Genomic DNA, 21,661 nt, shown 5'->3' on the forward strand with positions numbered 1-21,661 from the left:
GGGAGCAAAGATGCCTTCGGATGGAAACAAGGAGGAAGAAGAAGGAGACGGAGAGGTTATAATTTTGTGTTCCACGGATGTGGAACGAGTCGTTCCAAGGGGTGAGGCGGAATGAAAATTCACCCAAAACTCGTCCCGTGGAACAGCGCGTTCCACCCGTTTTAGGCGCACCAAACGTGCGACGGAACGCCTCGTCCCACTCCGTTTTGTCCTGTCCCACGTACCAAACGGTACCTTAACGCACACCAAAGTTATTTTAATATTTTCAATGTAAATTATAATAGCTTAACGAAAAGATTTCATTATTATTCACTTTAAAGAAAAATCACATTTTTATGCTAAAAAATCAATTCTGGTACTATTTATTTTACCATTTTTTTTGTTTGTATCGTTAAAACTCAAAGTTTTCAAGACATTTTCATTAGGTTTCCTTATAAATAATGAGTTATCGATTTACCTCTTTTGCCATGTCCATGAGGCTAGACGATATACAATTGTACAACATACCCGCTGGGACTTCAGAATGAGGCATCCCTTTGGCCCTAACAGTCAAAAAGTTCTTCATGCCCTTGGCAAACTGCAACGCATAAGCATCAAGGAGCTTGTGACATGATGTGTATTGAGTATTTCTTACGGCACTTCTTGAGTTCAATTCGCAATGCTAAAGAATTACACGATGGTGAACAAAAAATGCTAAAATGTTTTTGTGAGTCTTCTTGACCCCAAGAGAGTGAAATACGTCTTTAAAAATGGCATTTAAGAAATTTGAGTACAGAAACCCATCATGAAGTTTGATGATTAATTGTAGATAAAATTAGTTCACGCCGTAATTGCACAAAACTTTAAAACTCTAGTGGCATTTGTGCAATTTTACCAATAAAAACTAAAAGGAGGAAGAAGATGCAGAAGAAGCTTATCCTATCCGTTACTGCCACACGCTGCTAGTCTGCTAGCTCCCGCTCTGTGTCATCCATGGCAACCTCCCTGCTCTTTCTTCCTCCAGCTCCACCTCTCAGCTTTCCTTCTTCCTCTTTCAAGGCACTCCTCGAGCTTTCTCTGTCTAATATTTGATATGATTTGCTAAATAGCTGCTAATAGTTTCAATCTTTACAGGGAAATGCGAGAAACTTGGGGCAAAAACTGTGTAGCGTTCCCTCCGTCAAGGTGATCGGAGCTACAGAAAGAAGACCGCTGGTGATTTTGAATAAGGCGGCGGCGTCCACAGTCGGGTCACCGGTCGGCAATGTGCGGTTCAGGCTGGACAATTTGGGCCCGCAACCCGGGTCCAGAAAGAAGGGCAAGAGAAAGGGAAGAGGTATAGCAGCCGGGCAAGGGAACAGCTGCGGGTTCGGTATGCGGGGACAGAAGTCTCGGTCCGGACCCGGCGTCCGCCCTGGATTTGAAGGCGGTCAGATGCCGCTTTACCGTCGACTTCCTAAACTTAAGGGAATTGCTGGAGGTAGTTACATTATATCGTCTTTTATTTCTTGATTGCGAATGCACGCCATGTGTTCGTGAAAATGCTTCAGTAACATTCGTTCGTGCATTGCTCAAAGCTTGTTTTGTTTTCTTGACAAGGTATGAGTGCGGGGCTACCGAAGTATGTCCCTGTTAACTTGAAAGACATAGAAGCCGCAGGGTTTCAAGAAGGCGAAGAAGTGTCATTGCAAACTTTGAAGAACAAGGGTCTGATCAACCCATCCGGAAGAGAACGGAAACTCCCTTTGAAGGTATATACTTTAAATTGTCTGCTCTACACAATGTAAAATGTTCGAATGCTCATATATAATATGCTGCTTTAAACTTTAAAGTATGGATGGATAAATCAAACCTTGAGTCTTACACCTAGCGTTAGTATTTAGTCATCTTTTCCTTTGTTAAGTTAGTAATGTCGCCTGTTTCTCATGCCTAAACCCTGTAAATCTGGCCTCTATACCTCTGTTGGGCCGCTGCGCCATGCTAAATGCGACAACGAGCCTTGAGAAATGCAAAACAGTGATAATCTCTAACTGAAAATTCCTCCTTCAGATTGTTGTTTCTTTTGTTTTTAATGATAGTGTAACTGGCAGAGAATCATAGTATAGAACTTTCAGCCTGGATGATTTTCTAATTACTAGATTTCGTGTTTTGGTTAAAGCATCCCAACTGCGATGCATTCTGGCCAAAACTTGGCAAATCCACATGTGTGATCCAGCACTTATGCAATTGATAGTATATTAGGTTTTCTTTGTAATTTTGTAAAAATGCAGTATAAGTAGGCTTATCTACCTTATTCAGCAGCTGTAATGCGTCCTTTACGATTAAAGTATCTGGATGATACATTGAGATTTTAATGGAAAAACTATAGAATAATAGAAATGTGGTACAAGCATTAGGGCCACTGCAAGCTTCATGTGGCCCGATAATTCCTAAGCTTCACAGGAACGTTACAAAACTTAGGTATTTATCACTGTGCACTGCTCGTTAAGCATCTTTACATGGTAAAAGAATAAAGTTGCCTGCTCTCTATTTTTCTAGATTCTTGGTGATGGAGAGCTAAGTGTGAAGCTGGATATAAAGGCACGTGCCTTCTCAGGAGCAGCAAAGGAGAAACTAGAGGCTGCTGGCTGCAACCTCACTGTATTGCCGGGTAGGAAGAAGTGGGTAAAGCCATCGGTTGCCAAGAACCTTGCACGCGCTGATGAATACTTTGCCAAGAAACGAGCTGCTGCTGCTGCTGCTGCTGTAACTGATTCTGTGTCTGCGTAGACGACTTCATAATCAGCCTGTACGAGACTGTAGGTGAAGTCGTAGACGGTAACAATTTTTTTAGGCATGTTAATCTTCTTTCCTGTTATTATCATTTTAACTGGCAATTGTTTCATATAACGTGAGAAGTAATATTTATCAACCCTTGAATTGGCCGTGACGTAGTGGTCTATAGGTCTTCATTTTTTCCTCAAAAAGGCAGGCTTTTAGGCTGTTACCCAGTGATTAAGTAACCACTCTGTCGCAGCCGTATCTGGAAATGGAAGATAAGAAAGAGACCGCCAAACCCTAAACCCTAAACTATAAAAGTCAAGTTTGGTGAACCTCGTATCAAAAATCGGACAATTCTCTACATATATTTTTTTCGCTGGCGAGTTTGTTTGAAGTAATTTCATAAAAACACGTTGAAATTTTCGTTACAAAACAAGTGTTATTTTTTAGAGATCCAGCGAGCTTTTTTCAAATAAGTACTTTCTCATGAAGCAATTTTAATTTTTTTTTCAGATGGCACGAGGACAATAAAGTGGTGGAGATGGAAATCCATCACGATCAAAATCCAAGGAAATTGATAGCGGGTCCAAATGCTATTACATAATATGATTAGGTAGTTGTCAAATTGCTCCACCTCCCAGACTCTCACAATTCTAACTTTCTCAGAAAGTAACGTTAAAGGCAATGCCCCTAACTACTAAATTATCGATCTGTGTTCATGTTTCGCGTTAGAAACGTGCCCAAACGCGTCATTTCAGTCACAAAAACTGCACATGGCTGCAAATATATTTGAGTTTTGGTTTAATTTGGGTAAAAGTTGGTGATGACCTAACCCTACATATCATGCAACTACTTATGTGGACTGGTAAAGTAGAAAGGTAAAAGCCCAATCAAAAGCTATAACTGCCTCCAACCTAAAATAAAAGAAAGTCACATGTAAGCCTGACAATTTTTTACACAATCGGTTAATGAATCAAGTCGTTACTGAATCATCTATTAAGAATTCAATAAGATATCATTTGTCATGTCAAGACATTAGACGTGGCAATTTTTTGCATGACTCGTTCACCCGACACGAAACGATACGACCCATAACGAATCAAGTCACCTGTTAAAAACACATTAAGATAACAAGTTTGACACGACACTACCTGTTAAAATAATTAGTATGGCACGAAAACGTCACAAACACGATAAACACGACTCGTTTGCCAGATCTAGCCAGGAGTCGAACAAATTTTTGGATGCATATGACAAAAAATGACATAGTTGTTGGATTATCGGCACAAAACACTCCATCTTCTTGTATTTTAGTCTCTTTCATCTTTTAATCGGACCTCTTTTACCTGGTGCTCTACACAGACATACGAACACAAGAATCTCTTCATTTGTAGCCTAGAAACATAAGCTTCACTTCTCTTCACATCCACCATTACTTGGTTTGTCCTACTAAATACTTTTCATGTCCATTCATTATGGGCACGTACAATTAAATTTAGTTGCGCAATTGTCGACATGGTGTTCGTGTCTTGTAGCATCGAAAGGAAACACATCACATGCTTACCACGAATCATAGCTACAAGCATAGGACGACACCTCCTACTTGCTAGGTTTTGGTTCCACCAGCAAGTCCAAACATGCAAAAACCAATTTCCAAACGCACATCGTGGATCATGATCCGTGACAACATCAGAATAATATGCCACAATTCAAGCTGCAACAGTCTCCTTGGTATTTCGTCAACGCGCTCAAAATATTGTTATGTTTGTTTGAGTGGCATCTGTCTCGCTTTAGGCCGTTTTATTTTGTTTCGACACGCCGGTGAAGATACCAACTGTGTAGGGGATATTTATGGCGGGAATGATGCTGGATATGCGGCTATTTTGCCGCCCATTTGTAATGTCAAAGAGAAAAGGTGGCCAAATCGTGGCCGTCACCACTTTGTCTTAAACAAGACTTTTTTGGTCCAAAGTCTTAAAACAAGATTGGGAATGAGAAACGTCACCTTATCATGTTCGTTAGAAAAAATGACTCGTGTTTTTATTGGTAAGCACTTCAAAATTCTCGTTATGTATTTTGCGTATTTTGTTTTCTAAATATTAAAAGGTAGGAAACAAAAGAATGTAAAATCGTATCAGTTTATGTTTTTCGTATTTATAGTCTGTATGATTCTTAATTCATGACGTGATGGATGTAGGTATGTTTGTAGCAATGTAAAAGTCACACACTTTAAGTATTAAATCCCAATCGTGCGATTTGTTGCCATTTCTACATACGAAACATAAATTAAAGAAAAGTCGAAGCCATATAACTAATTTTAGTCTATGAGATGCAGGTGTGACTTTCAAGTCAAACAAAAAGTGAATCTCCTACTTACCGTATCACCAATTTAACTATGCATTAAGTACTCAAACAACTAAAAAAAAAATGTTTAAAATTGAATTTTCGTGAACCATACTTGTATTCTATCAAAGGAATTAATTTGGCTCTTCAATAAACGAGGAGAAGTTCCTCCTCGAGAAACTTTATTATTATTTCACAAAATTTTGTATTTATGATCAGAATTATTAATATTATAAATTAATTTATGTAAAATAATAATAAAATATAAGATAATTTAATCATAAAATCGTATAAAAATAAATAATTAAATACATTAAACGTACTTGGACCTATTTATTAGTTACGATTGATTCTGTAACCGATACTTCGAGGAGAAATTTCTCTTTTAGCTTTCCACTTTGTCGAGGGGCGAAAGAGAATATAATTTTGCGATTGAAGCATCAAAATATACAAAAATAAACTTAGATGCTGGTGCACGTGACACGTGGGGGGTTGCAGGTACACTAAAGTTATAAAAAAACCGGCAACGGTTAGGTCTTCCAATGGGCTTGGGTGGCGAAATCGATGTGAGTTCTCGCGGGAGGCACCGCCTGCGTGAAACAAATAAAATATTATTCCACCATTCCCTAACAACTTGACAACCCAAAGAAACATATTTTAATTTTTATTAAAATATTAAATTAACAAAATATCAGTATTTAATCAGAGAGGAAAGATAAGGGAGAGCCGCCGTCGTGCTTCTCTCTCTCCTCCTCTTTCTTTCTCTCTCTAGCTTTGTCATCTGTTGCCCAATACCTAAACCTAATTTCCATCCCCTCTCCGATTTAATTCGAATTTAATATTATTATTTTTTTCTCTATAAATCTGTTGGACGCTCCCTTCTATTAACCTTGTTTCCTTCCCCGTCCGTCTTCTACCTCTCGCCTAATTTTTGCTTCCTTCTCCCTCTCTGTTGTGATGTCTTTGTAGCAATTAGGGTTTCCTTACACAGGCAAGCCAAGCAGCTCAACTCTTCACCCAACTTCAGGTATTTACATCTATTTTTTGCTGATTTTTATTGTTTTGTTTCAATTTTGTTCGTCGATCTGGTGCTTCTGATTGTAGAGAAATGATTTGGTATCAGTTTATGAATTTTGATCTCTGTCTGCTCAATTGACTGGAAATTTTCAGATTAGATCAGATCTGTTGAGTTCGCATCTAATTAAGCTTGTTTTAGATCGATTAATTTTGATTAACGATTTGTTTGATTAGGTTGTACGACGTCGTTTGCAAGCAAGGAAGAAATGAATCACTGTGCGATTCAGCAAGGAAACGCCCTCTCAGCTTGCGACGACATGAGGACTTGTTCCAGAGACTCGGTAGTTTGTCCCAAACCTCGCCGTTTTGGCCTCCTTAACGTTAACCAGAACGATCCCGTCAGATCTCTCCGATGGCATCTCGGGTAATTTCCCAATTTTTCATTTTTTATTATATATTTGTCTATTTTTTATTTCCCCCAAAAGATACTATTCGTCTAGGGTTTCAGATTATGCAATTCTTTTTATTGTTTTAAATATCGGTTTTAATTCTTTGTTTGAATGAATTTCAGCCACCAAGCGGAGCTCTATGATTCGAAAGCAGGGTCTGAAATTTTGGACAACATTCTCTCAAAGGTATGTAAAATATTTCCGGATCTGCAGTTTTTATTACAAAACAATTAAGAATTAAGCTCATAATTTAGAAATGATTAGCATCTGGTTCATAATTATTTTGTTCATGTTGGATTTTCTGCAGGGATCTTTTGGTGTTGAACAATTATCGTGTACAGAAATAGCCTCGCCGCACCCATTTTTCAGCGGGTCACCGCCGAGCAGAGTAGCTAACCCATTAATTCAGGATGCTAGATTTGGGGATGAGAAACTCACCCCATTGTCACCACTGTCGCCAACCGCTCCCCCAATGGGCCTTTCATCGTCTCCTTCATCATCTGCTAGGAAAGGAGGCTATGCTCGGGCCAGTTTCGGGAGCAAACCAGCAGTGAGGATCGAGGGGTTTGATTGCCTGGACAGGGATCGACGTAATTGCAGTATCCCTACCCTGGCATGAGATCCCAATTCAATCGATGAAGGTACATAGGAACAGACTGAGCTTAAAGTTTGATATAGCCAACCACATTACTTTGATAGCACTGTGAGGAAATTTTGAAATTTTCAGCACGAGAAGAGAACGACGACGATCCTTCTACCTTGTGTATATATGTACGAGGGATTTGTGTAAATGAAATGTGTCAGTGTCGTGTAAGTAAATGAGATGTTAACCAAATAATAAACGGGTTCATCGATCGTGTCTAGGAGTGTTTACGACCCTCTTGTATTGTAAAAAGTAAAAGAGTACTGTGGGAAAATTTTCGTTGTGTTTCCATTTAGGTGTTTCGGAGTTTCATAGAGCGGCTTGCGAAGCGAATCTGTATAAATTGAAGCCGCAGTTGAGTCGATCTAAACAGTCGTTTAGTGTGTAAATAAAGCATTTGTGTTTTAGTCCGTTTCTGTTGTGTATGACATACATTTAATTGCTTTGCATTTCCCTTTCTTGATCCGGTTATGGTTTTGTTTTCTGTAACCCGCGTCGCTTGAGCATGTAAAAAAATTAGGATTTAAGCTCCTGTGCTAAAGTTTGTTAGGATTTATTAGCACTTGAGCTAGCCCCACATATTAACAATTAAAGGAGATGTCCGTTTTAACCTAATGTGTACGAAGAGTTTTGTTTTAGCCTAATATGTGCGGTTCATGTGCTAATAATTAACAGAAAATTAAAGGAATTTTCAATTTTGGGCATAAATACTAACAAATTTTACCACAGGAGCTTGAATCCTAGTTTTTTCATCACAGGAGTTATCTTCAAACTACCCTATCACCACGGAGACTGTTAATCCAATTAAGCCTTTGTTTTATGGTAATGTAATCTTTTCGTTAATTCACCTTAGATTTATCTAATTACTATTAAAACAAAATTAAGTTTTTAAAGAGACTAATGGTATGTTCTACTCTGGAATAGATAAGCTTCAGGCTAATAGTGTTATAAAACTGGGATTTGGATTCCATCCATATTCAAATTGTGGGGATATTAAAGATCCTCACATCTTAATCATTTATCGTGCATCGTGCAGTCATAAATCATTTGATTTTTTTATTTAAAATTAAACACAAATATTACCTGACGAAAATTGACCGTACAATGTACGATAAACGGTTAGGATGTAAGGATCTCTAAAATATCCACAAAGTGGATCCGAAGAGGATCCTCTTCCATACTGTTGATCTTTGTTCTATGTACATCTAGCAACCACTGACAAACACGGTGAAGGACTAATGAAGGAACGAATTTGGATCTTCTTTGCGAGGATCCCGAAGATCCGTGAATCGTGTCTATTTCTTGTACATCGTGCTGTTAGTTTTCGTTAGATACTGTTTGTGTTCAATTTTAAATAATAAAATTTAAAATAATTTCTGACCGCACGATGTACGATAACGGACACAATACATGGATCCCCATAATCCTCACAAAGATGATCCTTATTATGAAGGCACATGGCACTTCTTTTAAACAATGAAAATGTTATTCCTAACAGTATATATTTAAAGGAAATCTTTAAGAAAGATTTTCATTTCTTTATAAAAATGAGGATTAGTTCGGGTTCATACCATAAATTTAACGATCCGAACCGTCTAATTTTCAAGTTGCCCTTCATAGATTATCTTTACAAAATATTAGTCAAATCGAAAATATTTGAGGTATTTAATTGAGTTCAAAGAAATTGACGAACACTTTGTTCTCTAAAAAACATTAAAATTTTATCGTGATAATTAAATAGGCAAATGGTTTCATATTGAATTGAATGTTTGTAAGGATGGTCTGTGAATCAAAACTTACAAAAGAGACGATTCAAATCGTTGAAGTTCGATGTAAATTGAGTTCCACAACTAATCCCCATTTTTAATTAAAAAAAAAATGGAAATCCTTTATCTTGAAGGGCATGTATATTTATATGGCCATTCATTCATGTGTTTTGGCTAGTCTACTGGATAATCCAATACTTTTCTGGTAAATATTTTGTTATAATGTACATTTTGGGATTTTTCTCTAAAAAAATACTTGCATCCACCTATACTTTAAAAAAACACATTGTCTATCATTTGCGACTAATGTATTTTTTACAAAAGTTTCATAATCGAATGTGTAGATTTTCTTAATTCTCATTTAATCACTATTTTTAGAAAATATCAATCTAATTCAAGACAGTTAGTAATACGTCTGCATCATACAAATATACGGTCTTAGTATTAAATGACATATTGATGATCAATTGTCCACTTGTTTTGCAGATTTTTTTATAAAAAAATTAACAATTAAGAAAATGAATAATTTTGCTAACGAATTTGTACAATTAAAGTACATTAATCGAAAATAGTAGATTAGATGATGTCCCTCATGGGGTATCCAAGCAAGTATTGTCTTTTGTAACTACTTGTATAATTTTTGTAGTTTTAAGTAATTCTATAATTTTTATGTTCAAAAGAAAAAATACTTCTATGATTTTCTTTCGGGTTATGCTAGGGAAATTAACACTCAAGTAATAATCTAATATCAATATCCATATAATTTGATTTACAAAATTTGGTTTAAAAATTTAGTCTATCCAACATTACTCTTTTTCTAATCCAAACTTTTGGTACACTCCAGACTTTTAAGCCTTCTCGAGTCAAGGACTTATGCTATCTCCAACCGAATGAAGGCCAAATGGCTCCCTTTAGCTCTATAGTCCTGCAGGAAATTATATTTTAATGAACAGTGCTAGGCCATATTTTATACAATCTCCAACCGAGTGGGCCAAAAAGTCATAGACCAAACGTAACCTTTTGACAAAAAACCATCTCCAACCGAATGGGCCAAAGGGTCATAGGCCAAACATAATTTATTATTTTAATTAAATTAATATGGTTAATTAAATAAAACTACCATATTAAAATAAGGTTTTCAGACATATTTTGAGTGTCACTTGTTGCCAAATGAATAAGTCTCTGAATTTCTTATCTTTATATAATCTCAATAATTTTTTGGATAAGATTTCGAGTGACACGTGTCGTCAACGTGAGTAACTCTCCAGATTTCTTATCTTTATGTAATCTCAATAATTTTTCAGGTAGAATTTTGAGTGACAAGTGTCGCTAAAGTGAGTAACTCTCCATATTTCTTATCTTTATCTAATCTTAATAATTTTTTTGATAAGATTTCGAGTGTCACGTGTCAAAATGTAATTGGTTGTGCAAATTTTAGATATGATTTTTATCTACGTGACATTTCTTATCTTCAGTTTTCAATGTTGTAGGAACGATGTAGGTATTTATAGGAAAATTTTTTATTTTTTTATTTTATAAATTTGTCTAAAAAAAATTTTCAAATTCCAACGGTAACCTGACGTTAGCTAGCCATTGCTAGCTGGCGTCATGATGATGCCAGGTAGCCATTGACATTCAAATGGGCTGAGCTGGAAGGCTGACGGAATGTTAAGCTTGACATTCTGGAGCTGGATGGTTGGCAAAATGTCAAACTTGACATTATGGCGCTAGAGGGTTGGCTGGTTGGAAATGGCCAGCCCACTGGCCTGATTAAGGGTTTTGGGCCCGGTGGGACCCATAAGCCTATTGGTCTAGCCCTCGGTTGGAAATGGTTTTCGTGTCGTTCCGAGCTATTATTAAGCCTATGACCCTTTGGCGGGGTCGGTTGAAAATGACCTTACATGTCAAGAGATACACAATCATTGTACAGTAAATTTGACTCTGTAAATCTCAATAACATTGAACCTGAACGAAATTTTAAGCCGTAGAAATAATATTAGGGGTGTGATATCCACACATCCCATTTTACTTCTCACACCTTTTTAATTTTCAACCGTCGAATCAGATGAATTGAATAAGATTAACGAACATAAATTATCAAGGAGTATATGAGAAGTAAAATAAGATATGTAAATATCACGACCTATAATATTATTAACACAAAATGCCACATCTATTGTATCCACACCAGATAAATTACCTACTCTCAGACCATCTCCAACCCTTGGGCTAAAAGCCAAATTTTTTAGCCTGGAAAATTTAGCTTTTAGCCCAGAAACATCTTTTCTGCTCCAACCCTTCTACCCTAAAATTTTAGCCCGGAATTATTAAAGAATGAAATTAGCCTAAATTTTTTTCTTAAATCAATTTTTTTTTAAATAAATATGTAGATTATTGTAAATTAATTTTATGAACATTTTAATCTAAAAAAATTTAAATTCCGATAAACATTTCGCATTTAGCCCGGGGGGGAAAGCTGGGGGGTGTATTTGGCCCAGAAATAGCATTTGACATTTAGCCTAAAATTTTAGCATGGGTTGGAGAGTGTTTGGGAGATAATTTGGAGGGTAATTTGACTTTTAGCCCAGGATTGGAGATGGTCTCTCAGCTCTCAAGTTCCCACACATATCACGTTCCTCACTTTACTTCTCTCTCTCTCCCCCCGTTGCCCTCGCGGCTCGCCCATTCCCAAAATCTCTCTCTCCTCAATTTTTTATTAATTAATCACACGATTCTTTGTTCGCTCTCTTTTTCTGTTGAGCCATTGGCCCTATAAATTCGATGGAGACTCTGCGTTGTCAACCTTCCTTCCTTTCCCATTTCCTTCCTCTCCAACCAAACCCCTTCCCTTTCCCCCCTAATTTTCCATTCCATTTTTCCCACCTGCAACCAAGCAGCTGCTAACTTCTTCACTCAAACTCTAAAGGTAAACTCACATGTCTTTTTTTTTTTTTTTTTAATTATGATTTTTCTTGTTTCCATCAAAATCTTCGGTAATTCCAATCTTTGTCTTCGGATCTGGCGTTTTTGAAAACAATCCGACTTCTCCAGATCTCCTTCCTCAATATTTACGCTCAAGTTAATATCCATTTTCTGTTACAATTTATCCAGATCAGATCTGTTAACCTGTCATTTACTATGCTCCATTTTTTGGATTTATTGCAGAGAGAGAGATATATATATATATACATATGTATGTATGTATTATAGTTCCTTCCCTCGAGTTTTTAATTTCGTTTAATTGATTTGCTGGACCAGGTTTTACGTCGTCGTTTTAAACCGAGCGGAAAATGAATCACTGTGGGATACAGCAAGGCAATGCGCTCTCAGCTTGCGAGGACATGAGGTCTTGCTCCAGGGACTCCGTCGTCTGCCCCAAACCTCGCCGCCTCGGCCTCCTCAACGATCCCGTCAGATCTTTCCGATGGCATTTCGGGTAATTCGAATTTTTGAATTTCTTTCTGTTTTGGAATATTTTTATTTGTGCTATCCTTAGCGTTTCAGAATTAAAATTGTGAAATTTCGTTAGTTTGGTTTTGATTTTTAATTATTTGAATTTCAGCCACCAGGCGGAGTTCTGTGATTCAAAAGCCGGGTCTGATATTTTAGACAATATTCTCACTAAGGTACTTCTCGATCTGCAATTAACTGAATGCTGATTAGGCAATTATGGTAATTAAGTCAGTAATTCAATGTGTGTGATGTTTAATTTATTTCTTGATGTTTGATTTGTGTAGGGATCCTTTGGTGTTGAACAATTTTCGTGTACAGAAATGGCCTCGCAGCACCCATTTTATTGCGGATCGCCACCGAGCAGAGTAGCTAACCCATTAATTCAGGACGCTCGATTTGGGGATGAGGAGCTCATCTCGTCCTCATCTCTGTCGCCAATACCTGCCCCGTCAGGTCAATCATCGTCTCCTTCCTCGTCCACGAGGAAAGGAGGCTGTGCTAGGACCAATTTTGGGAGCAAACCGGCAGTGAGGGTCGAGGGGTTTGATTGCCTGGACAGGGATCGAAGGAACTGCAGCATCCCTACCCTGGCATAAAGAGCCCGATTTTTTATCAACGAAGGTACATAGGAGAACATGAAGCTAAAGTTTTCTACACTTGATAGCATTGAGAGGAAATTTTGAAATTCTCGGAGAGTGAAGGAAGTCGATCCTTGTGGCTAGTGTAATTATGTTCAAGGGATTTGTGTAAATAAAATGCGTCGTGTAAGTAAGTTTGATTGTTAACCAAATAATGAGCGCGTTCGTTCTTCTTGTTTAGGAGAAAGCTCTGAGGGGGTGCGGCATTTAGTAGAGAACAGATTGATTGTGTTTTCTACCGCACCACCCTTTCTCTGTGTTTCTATTTAGGTGTTTCGGAGTTCGGCTTATGAAGCAAATCTGTACAAATTGAAGCTGTTGTTGAGTCGATCTGAACAGTCATTTACAGTGTATATATACCATTTGTGTTTTCGTTTTCTTCTGCTGTCCGCTGCTTGCTTCGTTTTTTTACTTTCCGATTGAGTTTATGTGATTCTCTCCGAGCTTTGCCAAATCCTTGTGCTTTTTATCCCTGATCATAATTCAACAGCTATGTGATGGTTTTTTGTGTTCATTCGTACAACTCCGTTTGAATCATCCGATGATCAGATCTGTTTGAATCATCGGAAATCGATCATCGATGCTATTTTTAAAGAAAGAAGAAAAACAGCTTCGAAGCATCGTTCAGCTTATTATCCACACAACTTTATTCGAAGGGATGAGCATCTATATCTTGATGCGAACCTCTTTGTGTGGTTGAAGCTTGCAGAGTGGACATGTTTTGCGTAGTTGAAGCCAGTTGGGGTCCTTGATTGAAGAGATTCTCTCGTTACAATTAAGACGTAGTCTTGGTATATTCCTTTCCTTCGTCCAATAGATGATTATCATATATTCAAATGAATTCTCCTTTCTTGTTGCATAAGAAACTTTGAGTTTAAAATCGTTTAGTGGTGAGATAATGATATTCATTTTATTAATTTAACCCTGTTTAAATCCTCCATTAAGACATTGATCATGATAATTTGACACAAAAATTGAACTAGTCTCATCAAAACAAAATCAACAAAAAGAACTTATTAAACGAGTAGAAAGACTTGGCGCCTGCTTGAATTCGTTACAAGAAGGGGACCCACTTCTAGAGACAGGATTTTATTCCAAATATTATATTAAAAATTAAAAATTAAAATACTCCCATCTGTAAGTCAAAAGGGTAGGTTAGATGGAATCTGGATTCTCTTCGTGAATCGTATCCGTTAATCGTGTAGTCATAAATTATTTTAAATTATTTTATTTAAAATTAAATACAAATATTATTTAATAAAAACTAACCGCATGATGTACGATGAACGAACAAAATTTACGGATTCGCATGATCCTCATCAAAAGAATCCAGAGAAGATAATGTTGGGTTTAGTTGCATGGACCTAACACCGGGAGCGGGGTCCCAATGAGTTCCGTGATATCAAGTTAGGGTAAACTGTCGGTTTACCCCCTGAACTTTCACCTCACTTTCGATTTCCCCCCTGAACTTTTCTATTGGAAAATTAAGGACTCCAACTAATTTTTTTAGCCAATTTGCCCCCTACCGTTAGTTTTTCATATATTCCATCCATATTTCCGTTAAGTGAGACCATGTGCATAACATGTGAGGATAGTCAAGTTATTTCAATTTAAAAATGATTAAAAACTGAAAATAAATAATAATAATAATTTTCCCTCTATTTTTTCCCGCTAATTCCTATCCTCAATTTTAATTTTCCCTCTCATTCCTATGCATGAGAAATAACATATGGTGTTATTGTCTTCATAAGTAGCTAAGTTAATCTTTTTTTTGAAGCATGTACTACCATTTTTATTTTATCTAACAAATTAATAATTTGACAAATGCTCATGGTGTTATTGTCTCCAAAGCAGTGCATTAATATAAGAAACATGTCCATAAAAAAGACTAGGGTTTCTTATATTAATGCACTGCTTTGGAGACAATAGCATCATTAGCATTGTCAAATTATTAATTTGTTAGAGAAAATAAAAATGGTAGACAATAACACCATATGTCATTTCTCATGCATAGGAATGAGAGGGAAAAATAAAATCGAGGATAGGAATTAGCGGGAAAAAATAGAGGGAAAATTTTGCTCTTTTTATTATTTTCAGTTTTTTAATCATTTTTAAAAGTGAAATAACTTAACTACCCTCACATGTTGTGCACATGGTCTCACTTAACGGAAATATGGATGGAATATATGAAAAACTAACGGTAGGGGGCAAATTGGCTAAAAAAATTAGTTTGAGTCCTTAATTTTCCAATGGAAAAGTTCATGGGGGAAATCGAAAGTGAGGTGAAAGTTCAGGGGGGTAAACTGACAGTTTACTCTATCAAGTTATTATTAAGCAGATTATCGATTATACTATTTATTCTTAAATCCATTACCATGTTAAATTATCAAATAGACAAGTCAAAAGCAACTTATGACAAAATCGATATTGTTTTCAATTTATTACTTACCACTTGCACAAATTGGAAACGATATCAATTTTGTTGTAAGTTACCTTTGACCTGTCTCATTTAGCACTTAACATATATTTTAACACTTAACTCTTGATGCAAGTGTCTAGGTAAAAAGACCTGACTGGCTGGTTCATAGTTATTCATCTTTAATCTTTAATCTTTAATATTAAAAAGTCATAAGGAGAGTTTGGTGTCTCAAGGCTTCACCAAAAAGTTTTGGACAAAAAAACCCCCCAAACAAAAAAAAAATCAAAACTGACTGAAAATAATAGAAACAAATTCGCAAGGGTAATTTTGTCATAAAAAATATAAAAAACTGAAATTATACAACAACAACAACAACAACAACAAAGCCTTTTCCCACTAAGTAGGGTCGGCTATATGAATCCTAGAACGCCATTGCGCTCGGTTTTGTGTCATGTCCTCCGTTAGATCCAAGTACTCTAAGTCTTTTCTTAGAGTCTCTTCCAAAGTTGTCCTAGGTCTTCCTCTACCCCTTCGGCCCTGAACCTCTGTCCCGTAGTCACATCTTCGAACCGGAGCATCAGTCGGCCTTCTTTGCACATGTTCAAAATCACCGGAGCCGATTTTCTCTCATATTTCCTACAATTTCGGCTACTCCTACTTTACCTCGGATATCCTCATTCCCAATCTTATCCTTTCTCGTGTGCCCACACATCCCACGAAGCATCCTCATCTCCGCTACACCCATTTTGTGTACGTGTTGATGCTTCACCACCCAACATTCTGTGCCATACAACATCGCTAGCCTTATTGCCGTCCTATAAAATTTTCCCTTGAGCTTCAGTGGCCTACGACGGTCACACAACACGCCGGATGCACTCTTTCCATCCAGCTCGTATTCTATGGTTGAGATCTCCATCTAATTCTCCGTTCTCTTGCAAGATAGATCCTAGGTAGCGAAAACGATCGCTTTTTGTGATCTTCGCTAGATTGCTCCGGTCATTAGTGTGGATAAGTATATAAATGGATAGAGATAGGAAAGCAAACACAAGATGTACGTGGTTCACCCAGATTGGCTACGTCCACGGAATAGAAGAGTTCTCATTAATTGTGAAGGGTTTACACAAGTACATAGGTTCAAGCTCTCATTTAGTGAGTACAAGTGAATGATTTAGTACAAATGACATTAGGAAATATTGTGGGAGAATGATCTCGTAATCACGAAACTTCTAAGTATCGGAGTGTGGTGTCGTCTTGACTTGCCTTATCTGTCTCATAGGTAGATGTGGCATCTTCTCTGGAAGTACTCTTCCTCCATCCAGGGGTGGTATCTTTAACTGGTGGAGATGCACAAGGTAATGTATCAATTTCACTTGAAGCTTACTTGTAGTTTCAGGCTTGGTCAAGCGCGATACAAACCATGTAGTAGGAGTCCCCCAAGTCGCCGAGCTAGGGGGTCTGCTGAAAGAGGTGACAGACAAGGTAAGCAATCAGAGCTCCGATTGATTATTCACCTTCTCCCCATCTTGCAGCAGCATGAAGGATAAAGAGAAGAAAAATGAGAAGAGATGATATGAGATACTTTTGCTTTTGAAGAAGTAACTTTCCACAGGCTTATTCTTGAACTGAGCTGGAGGGTTTTCTGGTTTCCTCTAGAGTATAAGGCCGACTGAAGAATTTGAGGGTCAAAACAAGTCCATCAAATCTAGAGTACGTTCCACCCTGCTGATATGGGATACTTTTGCTTTTGACAGAGTAATGAATGTATCGGCACGTGTGCTGTTACGCTTGTCTCCACATGCTTCCTTGTATCCTTCGCACTTGCCCTATCTGTTCCTCAAGCAGATGCGGAATCTTCCCTGGAAACATAAGATGTTGAAGATGAGTACTCGAGAGCAATGCCAGGTAAGTAATCAGGTAAGGGGTTCCAGGCAGTCAGTTCCTGGCTGGAAGCTTGATTCCAAGTGCTGACTGATTGCTCTCTTTCTCCTTGTCTTGCAGGTAAAAACAAGGCCAAAAGAAAAGACAGGGAAAAAGCATGATATGGGATACTCTTGCTTTTAACCCTGATGATATGAGATATTCTTGCTCTAGTATAGCTTGTTTGCAGAGGTATTATCGGGGGGAAAGAAAGCTGAATATTTCGAAAGGCTTCGTTGGGAGTGCCCTCTCAGATATGATGAAGGGTTGAGCATTTTTGCGGGTCTGCCTGTCCGTTGGGGATGGAAGTCGACATATATAGGAGTCTCCCTAACAACAAGTAGTAATGCTATTCCTTTACCCTGCTTGGTCATAGCACGGTAGTGGGAGCTGCCAGTTTCACATGTTTTAACTTTGTCAGAGCACTTTGAAAAAGTGGTCTGTGGTATCTGGCTCTCGAGATTCGGAGAACGATGCCTCTTCGATTTTTGAGAAAGCAATCATGCTGGGGGTATGACTCTCGAGATTCGGAGAGCAGTGTCTCTTCGATTTTTGAGGAAGTAATCATGTTGGGAGTCTGGCTCTCGAGATTCGGAGGGCGGTGCCTCTTCGATTTTGGAGCAAGCAATCTTGTTGGGAGTGTTGTCTCGAATGTGAGTAAAGGTTGGGCATGTTTGCTAGTCTACCTTGCCACGAAGCACAAAGGTTGACACACAGGGACTTTCCAATTATCCAGCAATGGTACTGTTCCTTTACCCTCTCTTCGATTTTGAGAAAGTAGTCATGTTGGGAGTCTGGCTCTCGAGATTCGGAGGACGGTGCCTCTTCGATTTTGGAGCAAGCAATCTTATTGGGAGTGTTTTCTCGAATGTGAGTAAAGGTTGGGCATGTTTGCTAGTCTACCTTGCCACGAAGCACAGAGGTTGACACACAGGGACTTTCCAATTATCCAGCAGTGGTACTGTTCCTTTACAGTTGTGGGTAATAATATGGTAGCTAGACCTTCAAAATTTATGTGTCTAAACTTTTGTTAGTGCTGTTTCTTTGCTATTCTTTTACCTTTCTTGGTCAGAGCGATGTAGTGGGAGCTGCAAGCTTCACGTGCTCAACTTTGGCAGAGAACTTTGGCAAAGTTATTTGTGGTACCCATGAGCTATTGTTGCGTGTGGGAAGTGGGTGATTGAACAGTAAGATTCATGTGCTTTCTACTTCACCAGAAGTCTTCGACAGAATGCCCATAATTTCTGCAAAGCTGAGTGTGCGTGTGACAGGTGCTGACAAGGCTAGAAAAGTAGGTGCCTCTTCGATTTCTGAGATCGGCCCTCGTGGTCTCTGAGCAGCCCAGCTTTTGAGAAAGCGAGTGCCTCTTCGATTGATTCGGAGAACGATGCCTCATCGATTTTTGAGAAAGCAATCATGCTGGGGGTCTGGCTCTCGAGATTCGGGAAGCAGTGTCTCTTCGATTTTTGAGAAAGTAATCATGTTGGGAGTCTGGCTCTCGAGATTCGGAGGGCGGTGCCTCTTCGATTTTGGAGCAAGCAATCTTGTTGGGAGTGTTTTCTCGAATGTGAGTAAAGGTTGGGCATGTTTGCTAGTCTACCTTGCCACGAAGCACAGAGGTTGACACACAGAGACTTTCCAATTATCCAGCAATGGTACTGTTCCTTTACCCTCTCTTCGATTTTTAAGAAAGTAGTCATGTTGGGAGTCTGGCTCTCGAGATTCGGAGGACGGTGCCTCTTCGATTTTGGAGCAAGCAATCTTATTGGGAGTGTTTTCTCGAATGTGAGTAAAGGTTGGGCATGTTTGCTAGTCTACCTTGCCACGAAGCACAGAGGTTGACACACAGGGACTTTCCAATTATCCAGCAGTGGTACTGTTCCTTTACCCTTGTGGGTAATAATATGGTAGCTAGACCTTCAAAATTTATGGGTCTAAACTTTGTTAGTGCTGTTTCTTTGCTATTCTTTTACCCTTCTTGGTCAGAGCGATGTAGTGGGAGCTGCAAGCTTCACGTGCTCAACTTTGGCAGATAACTTTGGCAAAGTTATTTGTGGTACCCATGAGCTATTGTTGCGTGTGGGAAGTGGGTGATTGAACAGTAAGATTCATGTGTTTTCTACTTCCCCAGAAGTCTTTGACAGAATGCCCATAATTTCCGCAAAACTGAGTGTGCGTGTGACAGGTGCTGACAAAGCTGGAAAAGGCTGGAAAAGTAGGTGCCTCTTCGATTTCTGAGATCGGCCCTCGTGGTCTCTGGGGAGCCCAGCTTTTGAGAAAGCGAGCGCCTCTTCGATTTTTGAGATCGGCCTTCGTGGTCTTTGAGCAGCCCAACTTTTGAGAAAGCAAACGCCTCTTCAATTTCTGAGATCAACCCTCGTGATCTCTAAGCAGCCCAGCTTTTGAGAAAGCAAACGCCTCTTCGATTTCTGAGCAGGCGCCTCTTCGATTTCTGAAGCTTCGTCGAGTGCAGATTTTTATAGGGGCTGGCATTAAGTTCCAAAGCACACTTGAATCTCCACCAGTAGAAGCTTCATTCTTGCACTTCTAAGATCTTGATTTGTCCGACCTCTTCTCTCTTCAACACCTTTGAAAATGTCTGGCCCCTCCGACCGTCGTTTTGACTTGAACCTTGTTGAAGAGGCAGCCCCGCCTTCTCCAGACAACATATGGCGCCCATCCTTCGTCTCCCCTACTGGTCCTCTTACCGTTGGGGATTCCGTGATGAAGAATGATATGACCGCTGCGGTGGTGGCCAGGAACCTTCTCACTCCCAAAGATAACAGACTACTTTCCAAACGGTCTGATGAGTTAGCTGTTAAGGATTCGATGGCTCTCAGTGTTCAGTGTGCAGGTTCTGTGTCTAATATGGCCCAACGCCTATTTGCTCGAACCCGCCAAGTTGAATCATTGGCGGCTGAAGTGATGAGTCTCAAACAGGAGATTAGAGGGCTCAAGCATGAGAATAAACAGTTGCACCGGCTCGCACATGACTATGCTACAAACATGAAGAGGAAGCTTGACCAGATGAAGGAAACTGATGGTCAGGTTTTACTTGATCATCAGAGATTTGTGGGTTTGTTCCAAAGGCATTTATTGCCTTCGTCTTCTGGGGCTGTACCGCGTAATGAAGCTCCAAATGATCAACCTCTGATGCCTCCTCCTTCTAGGGTTCTGTCCAGTACTGAGGCTCCAAATGATCCCCCTCCGGTGCCTTCTCTTTCTGGGGCTCTACCGACTGCTGAGACTTCTCCTAAGCAACCTTTGTGAAGGCTCCCCCTTGTGTGCTTATTTTGACTCATGTATATGTACATATTTGTAGCTTATCGGGGATATCAATAAATAAGCTTTCCTTCATTTCAACGTATTGTGTTAAATACACCAAAGCCTTCTTCGCTAAGTTCTTTGAATTTTCTTTTGTTAAAGCTTGTATGTTGAAGCTTTCTGAGTGGAGCATGTAGGTTGGGGTAGTGTTCCCTTAATTTCCCGAGTGAGGAAAACTTCTCGGTTGGAGACTTGGAAAATCCAAGTCACTGAGTGGGATCGGCTATATGAATCTTAGAACGCCATTGTGCTCGATCCTGTGTCATGTCCTTCGTTAGATCCAAGTACTCTAAGTCTTTTCTTAGAGTCTCTTCCAAAGTTTTCCTAGGTCTTCCTCTACCCCTTCGGCCCTGAACCTCTGTCCCATAGTCGCATCTTCTAATCGGAACGTCAGTAGGCCTTCTTTGCACATGTCCAAACCACCGTAACCGATTTTCTCTCATCTTTCCTTCAATTTCGGCTACTCCTACTTTACCCCGGATATCCTCATTCCTAATCTTATCCTTTCTCGTGTGCCCACACATCCAACGAAGCATCCTCATCTCCGCTACACCCATTTTGTGTACGTGTTGATGTTTCACCGCCCAACATTCTATGCCATACAGCATCGCCGGCCTTATTGCCGTCCTATAAAATTTTCCCTTGAGCTTCAGTGGCATACGGCGGTCACACAACACGCCGGATGCACTCTTCCACTTCATCCATCCAGCTTGTATTCTATGGTTGAGATCTCCATCTAATTCTCCGTTCTTTTGCAAGATAGATCCTAGGTAACGAAAACGGTCGCTCTTTGGTATTTCTTGATCTCCGATCCTCACCCCTAACTCGTTTTGGCCTCCATTTGCACTGAACTTGCACTCCATATATTCTGTCTTTGATCGGCTTAGGCGAAGACCTTTAGATTCCAACACTTCTCTCCAAAGGTTAAGCTTTGCATTTACCCCTTCCTGAGT

At 39.1% G+C, this 21,661-nt stretch overlaps 3 protein-coding genes across 3 annotated transcripts; all 3 read left to right on the forward strand.

The window, feature by feature from the left end:
- The first annotated feature begins 870 nt into the window (after positions 1-870).
- On the forward strand, positions 871-2,908 carry LOC126597803 (50S ribosomal protein L15, chloroplastic-like). Its single transcript, XM_050264640.1, has 4 exons — positions 871-1,038; positions 1,114-1,459; positions 1,579-1,730; positions 2,518-2,908. The coding sequence occupies exons 1-4, from the start codon at positions 973-975 to the stop codon at positions 2,746-2,748; spliced, it is 795 nt and encodes a 264-aa protein (XP_050120597.1). The 5' UTR covers positions 871-972; the 3' UTR covers positions 2,749-2,908.
- Positions 2,909-5,704: 2,796 nt separating this feature from the next.
- LOC126597804 (uncharacterized) lies at positions 5,705-7,601 on the forward strand. Its single transcript, XM_050264641.1, has 4 exons — positions 5,705-6,109; positions 6,334-6,523; positions 6,671-6,734; positions 6,856-7,601. The coding sequence occupies exons 2-4, from the start codon at positions 6,366-6,368 to the stop codon at positions 7,165-7,167; spliced, it is 534 nt and encodes a 177-aa protein (XP_050120598.1). The 5' UTR covers positions 5,705-6,109; positions 6,334-6,365; the 3' UTR covers positions 7,168-7,601.
- A 4,018-nt stretch (positions 7,602-11,619) lies between these two features.
- LOC126597805 (uncharacterized) lies at positions 11,620-13,424 on the forward strand. The gene is made up of 4 exons (XM_050264642.1): positions 11,620-11,883; positions 12,216-12,393; positions 12,520-12,583; positions 12,695-13,424. Exons 2-4 carry the CDS (start codon positions 12,248-12,250, stop codon positions 13,004-13,006), a joined length of 522 nt encoding a protein of 173 aa, XP_050120599.1. The 5' UTR covers positions 11,620-11,883; positions 12,216-12,247; the 3' UTR covers positions 13,007-13,424.
- The last annotated feature ends 8,237 nt before the right edge of the window (positions 13,425-21,661 follow it).

This window comes from Malus sylvestris, chromosome 13 (assembly GCF_916048215.2).
Source record: "Malus sylvestris chromosome 13, drMalSylv7.2, whole genome shotgun sequence".
Lineage (NCBI taxonomy): Eukaryota > Viridiplantae > Streptophyta > Magnoliopsida > Rosales > Rosaceae > Malus > Malus sylvestris.

Excerpts from the sequence above, each read along its gene's own strand:
- LOC126597803 (XM_050264640.1), top strand. The coding sequence starts at position 973 with ATGGCAACCTCCCTGCTCTTTCTTCCTCCAGCTCCACCTCTCAGCTTT. Across the intron at positions 1,039-1,113 it reads TTCCTTCTTCCTCTTTCAAG|GGAAATGCGAGAAACTTGGG; the intron begins GCACTCCTCGAG and ends CAATCTTTACAG. Across the intron at positions 1,731-2,517 it reads AACGGAAACTCCCTTTGAAG|ATTCTTGGTGATGGAGAGCT; the intron begins GTATATACTTTA and ends CTATTTTTCTAG.
- LOC126597804 (XM_050264641.1), top strand. The coding sequence starts at position 6,366 with ATGAATCACTGTGCGATTCAGCAAGGAAACGCCCTCTCAGCTTGCGAC. Across the intron at positions 6,524-6,670 it reads TCTCTCCGATGGCATCTCGG|CCACCAAGCGGAGCTCTATG; the intron begins GTAATTTCCCAA and ends AATGAATTTCAG. Across the intron at positions 6,735-6,855 it reads TGGACAACATTCTCTCAAAG|GGATCTTTTGGTGTTGAACA; the intron begins GTATGTAAAATA and ends GATTTTCTGCAG.
- LOC126597805 (XM_050264642.1), top strand. The coding sequence starts at position 12,248 with ATGAATCACTGTGGGATACAGCAAGGCAATGCGCTCTCAGCTTGCGAG. Across the intron at positions 12,394-12,519 it reads TCTTTCCGATGGCATTTCGG|CCACCAGGCGGAGTTCTGTG; the intron begins GTAATTCGAATT and ends TTTGAATTTCAG. Across the intron at positions 12,584-12,694 it reads TAGACAATATTCTCACTAAG|GGATCCTTTGGTGTTGAACA; the intron begins GTACTTCTCGAT and ends TGATTTGTGTAG.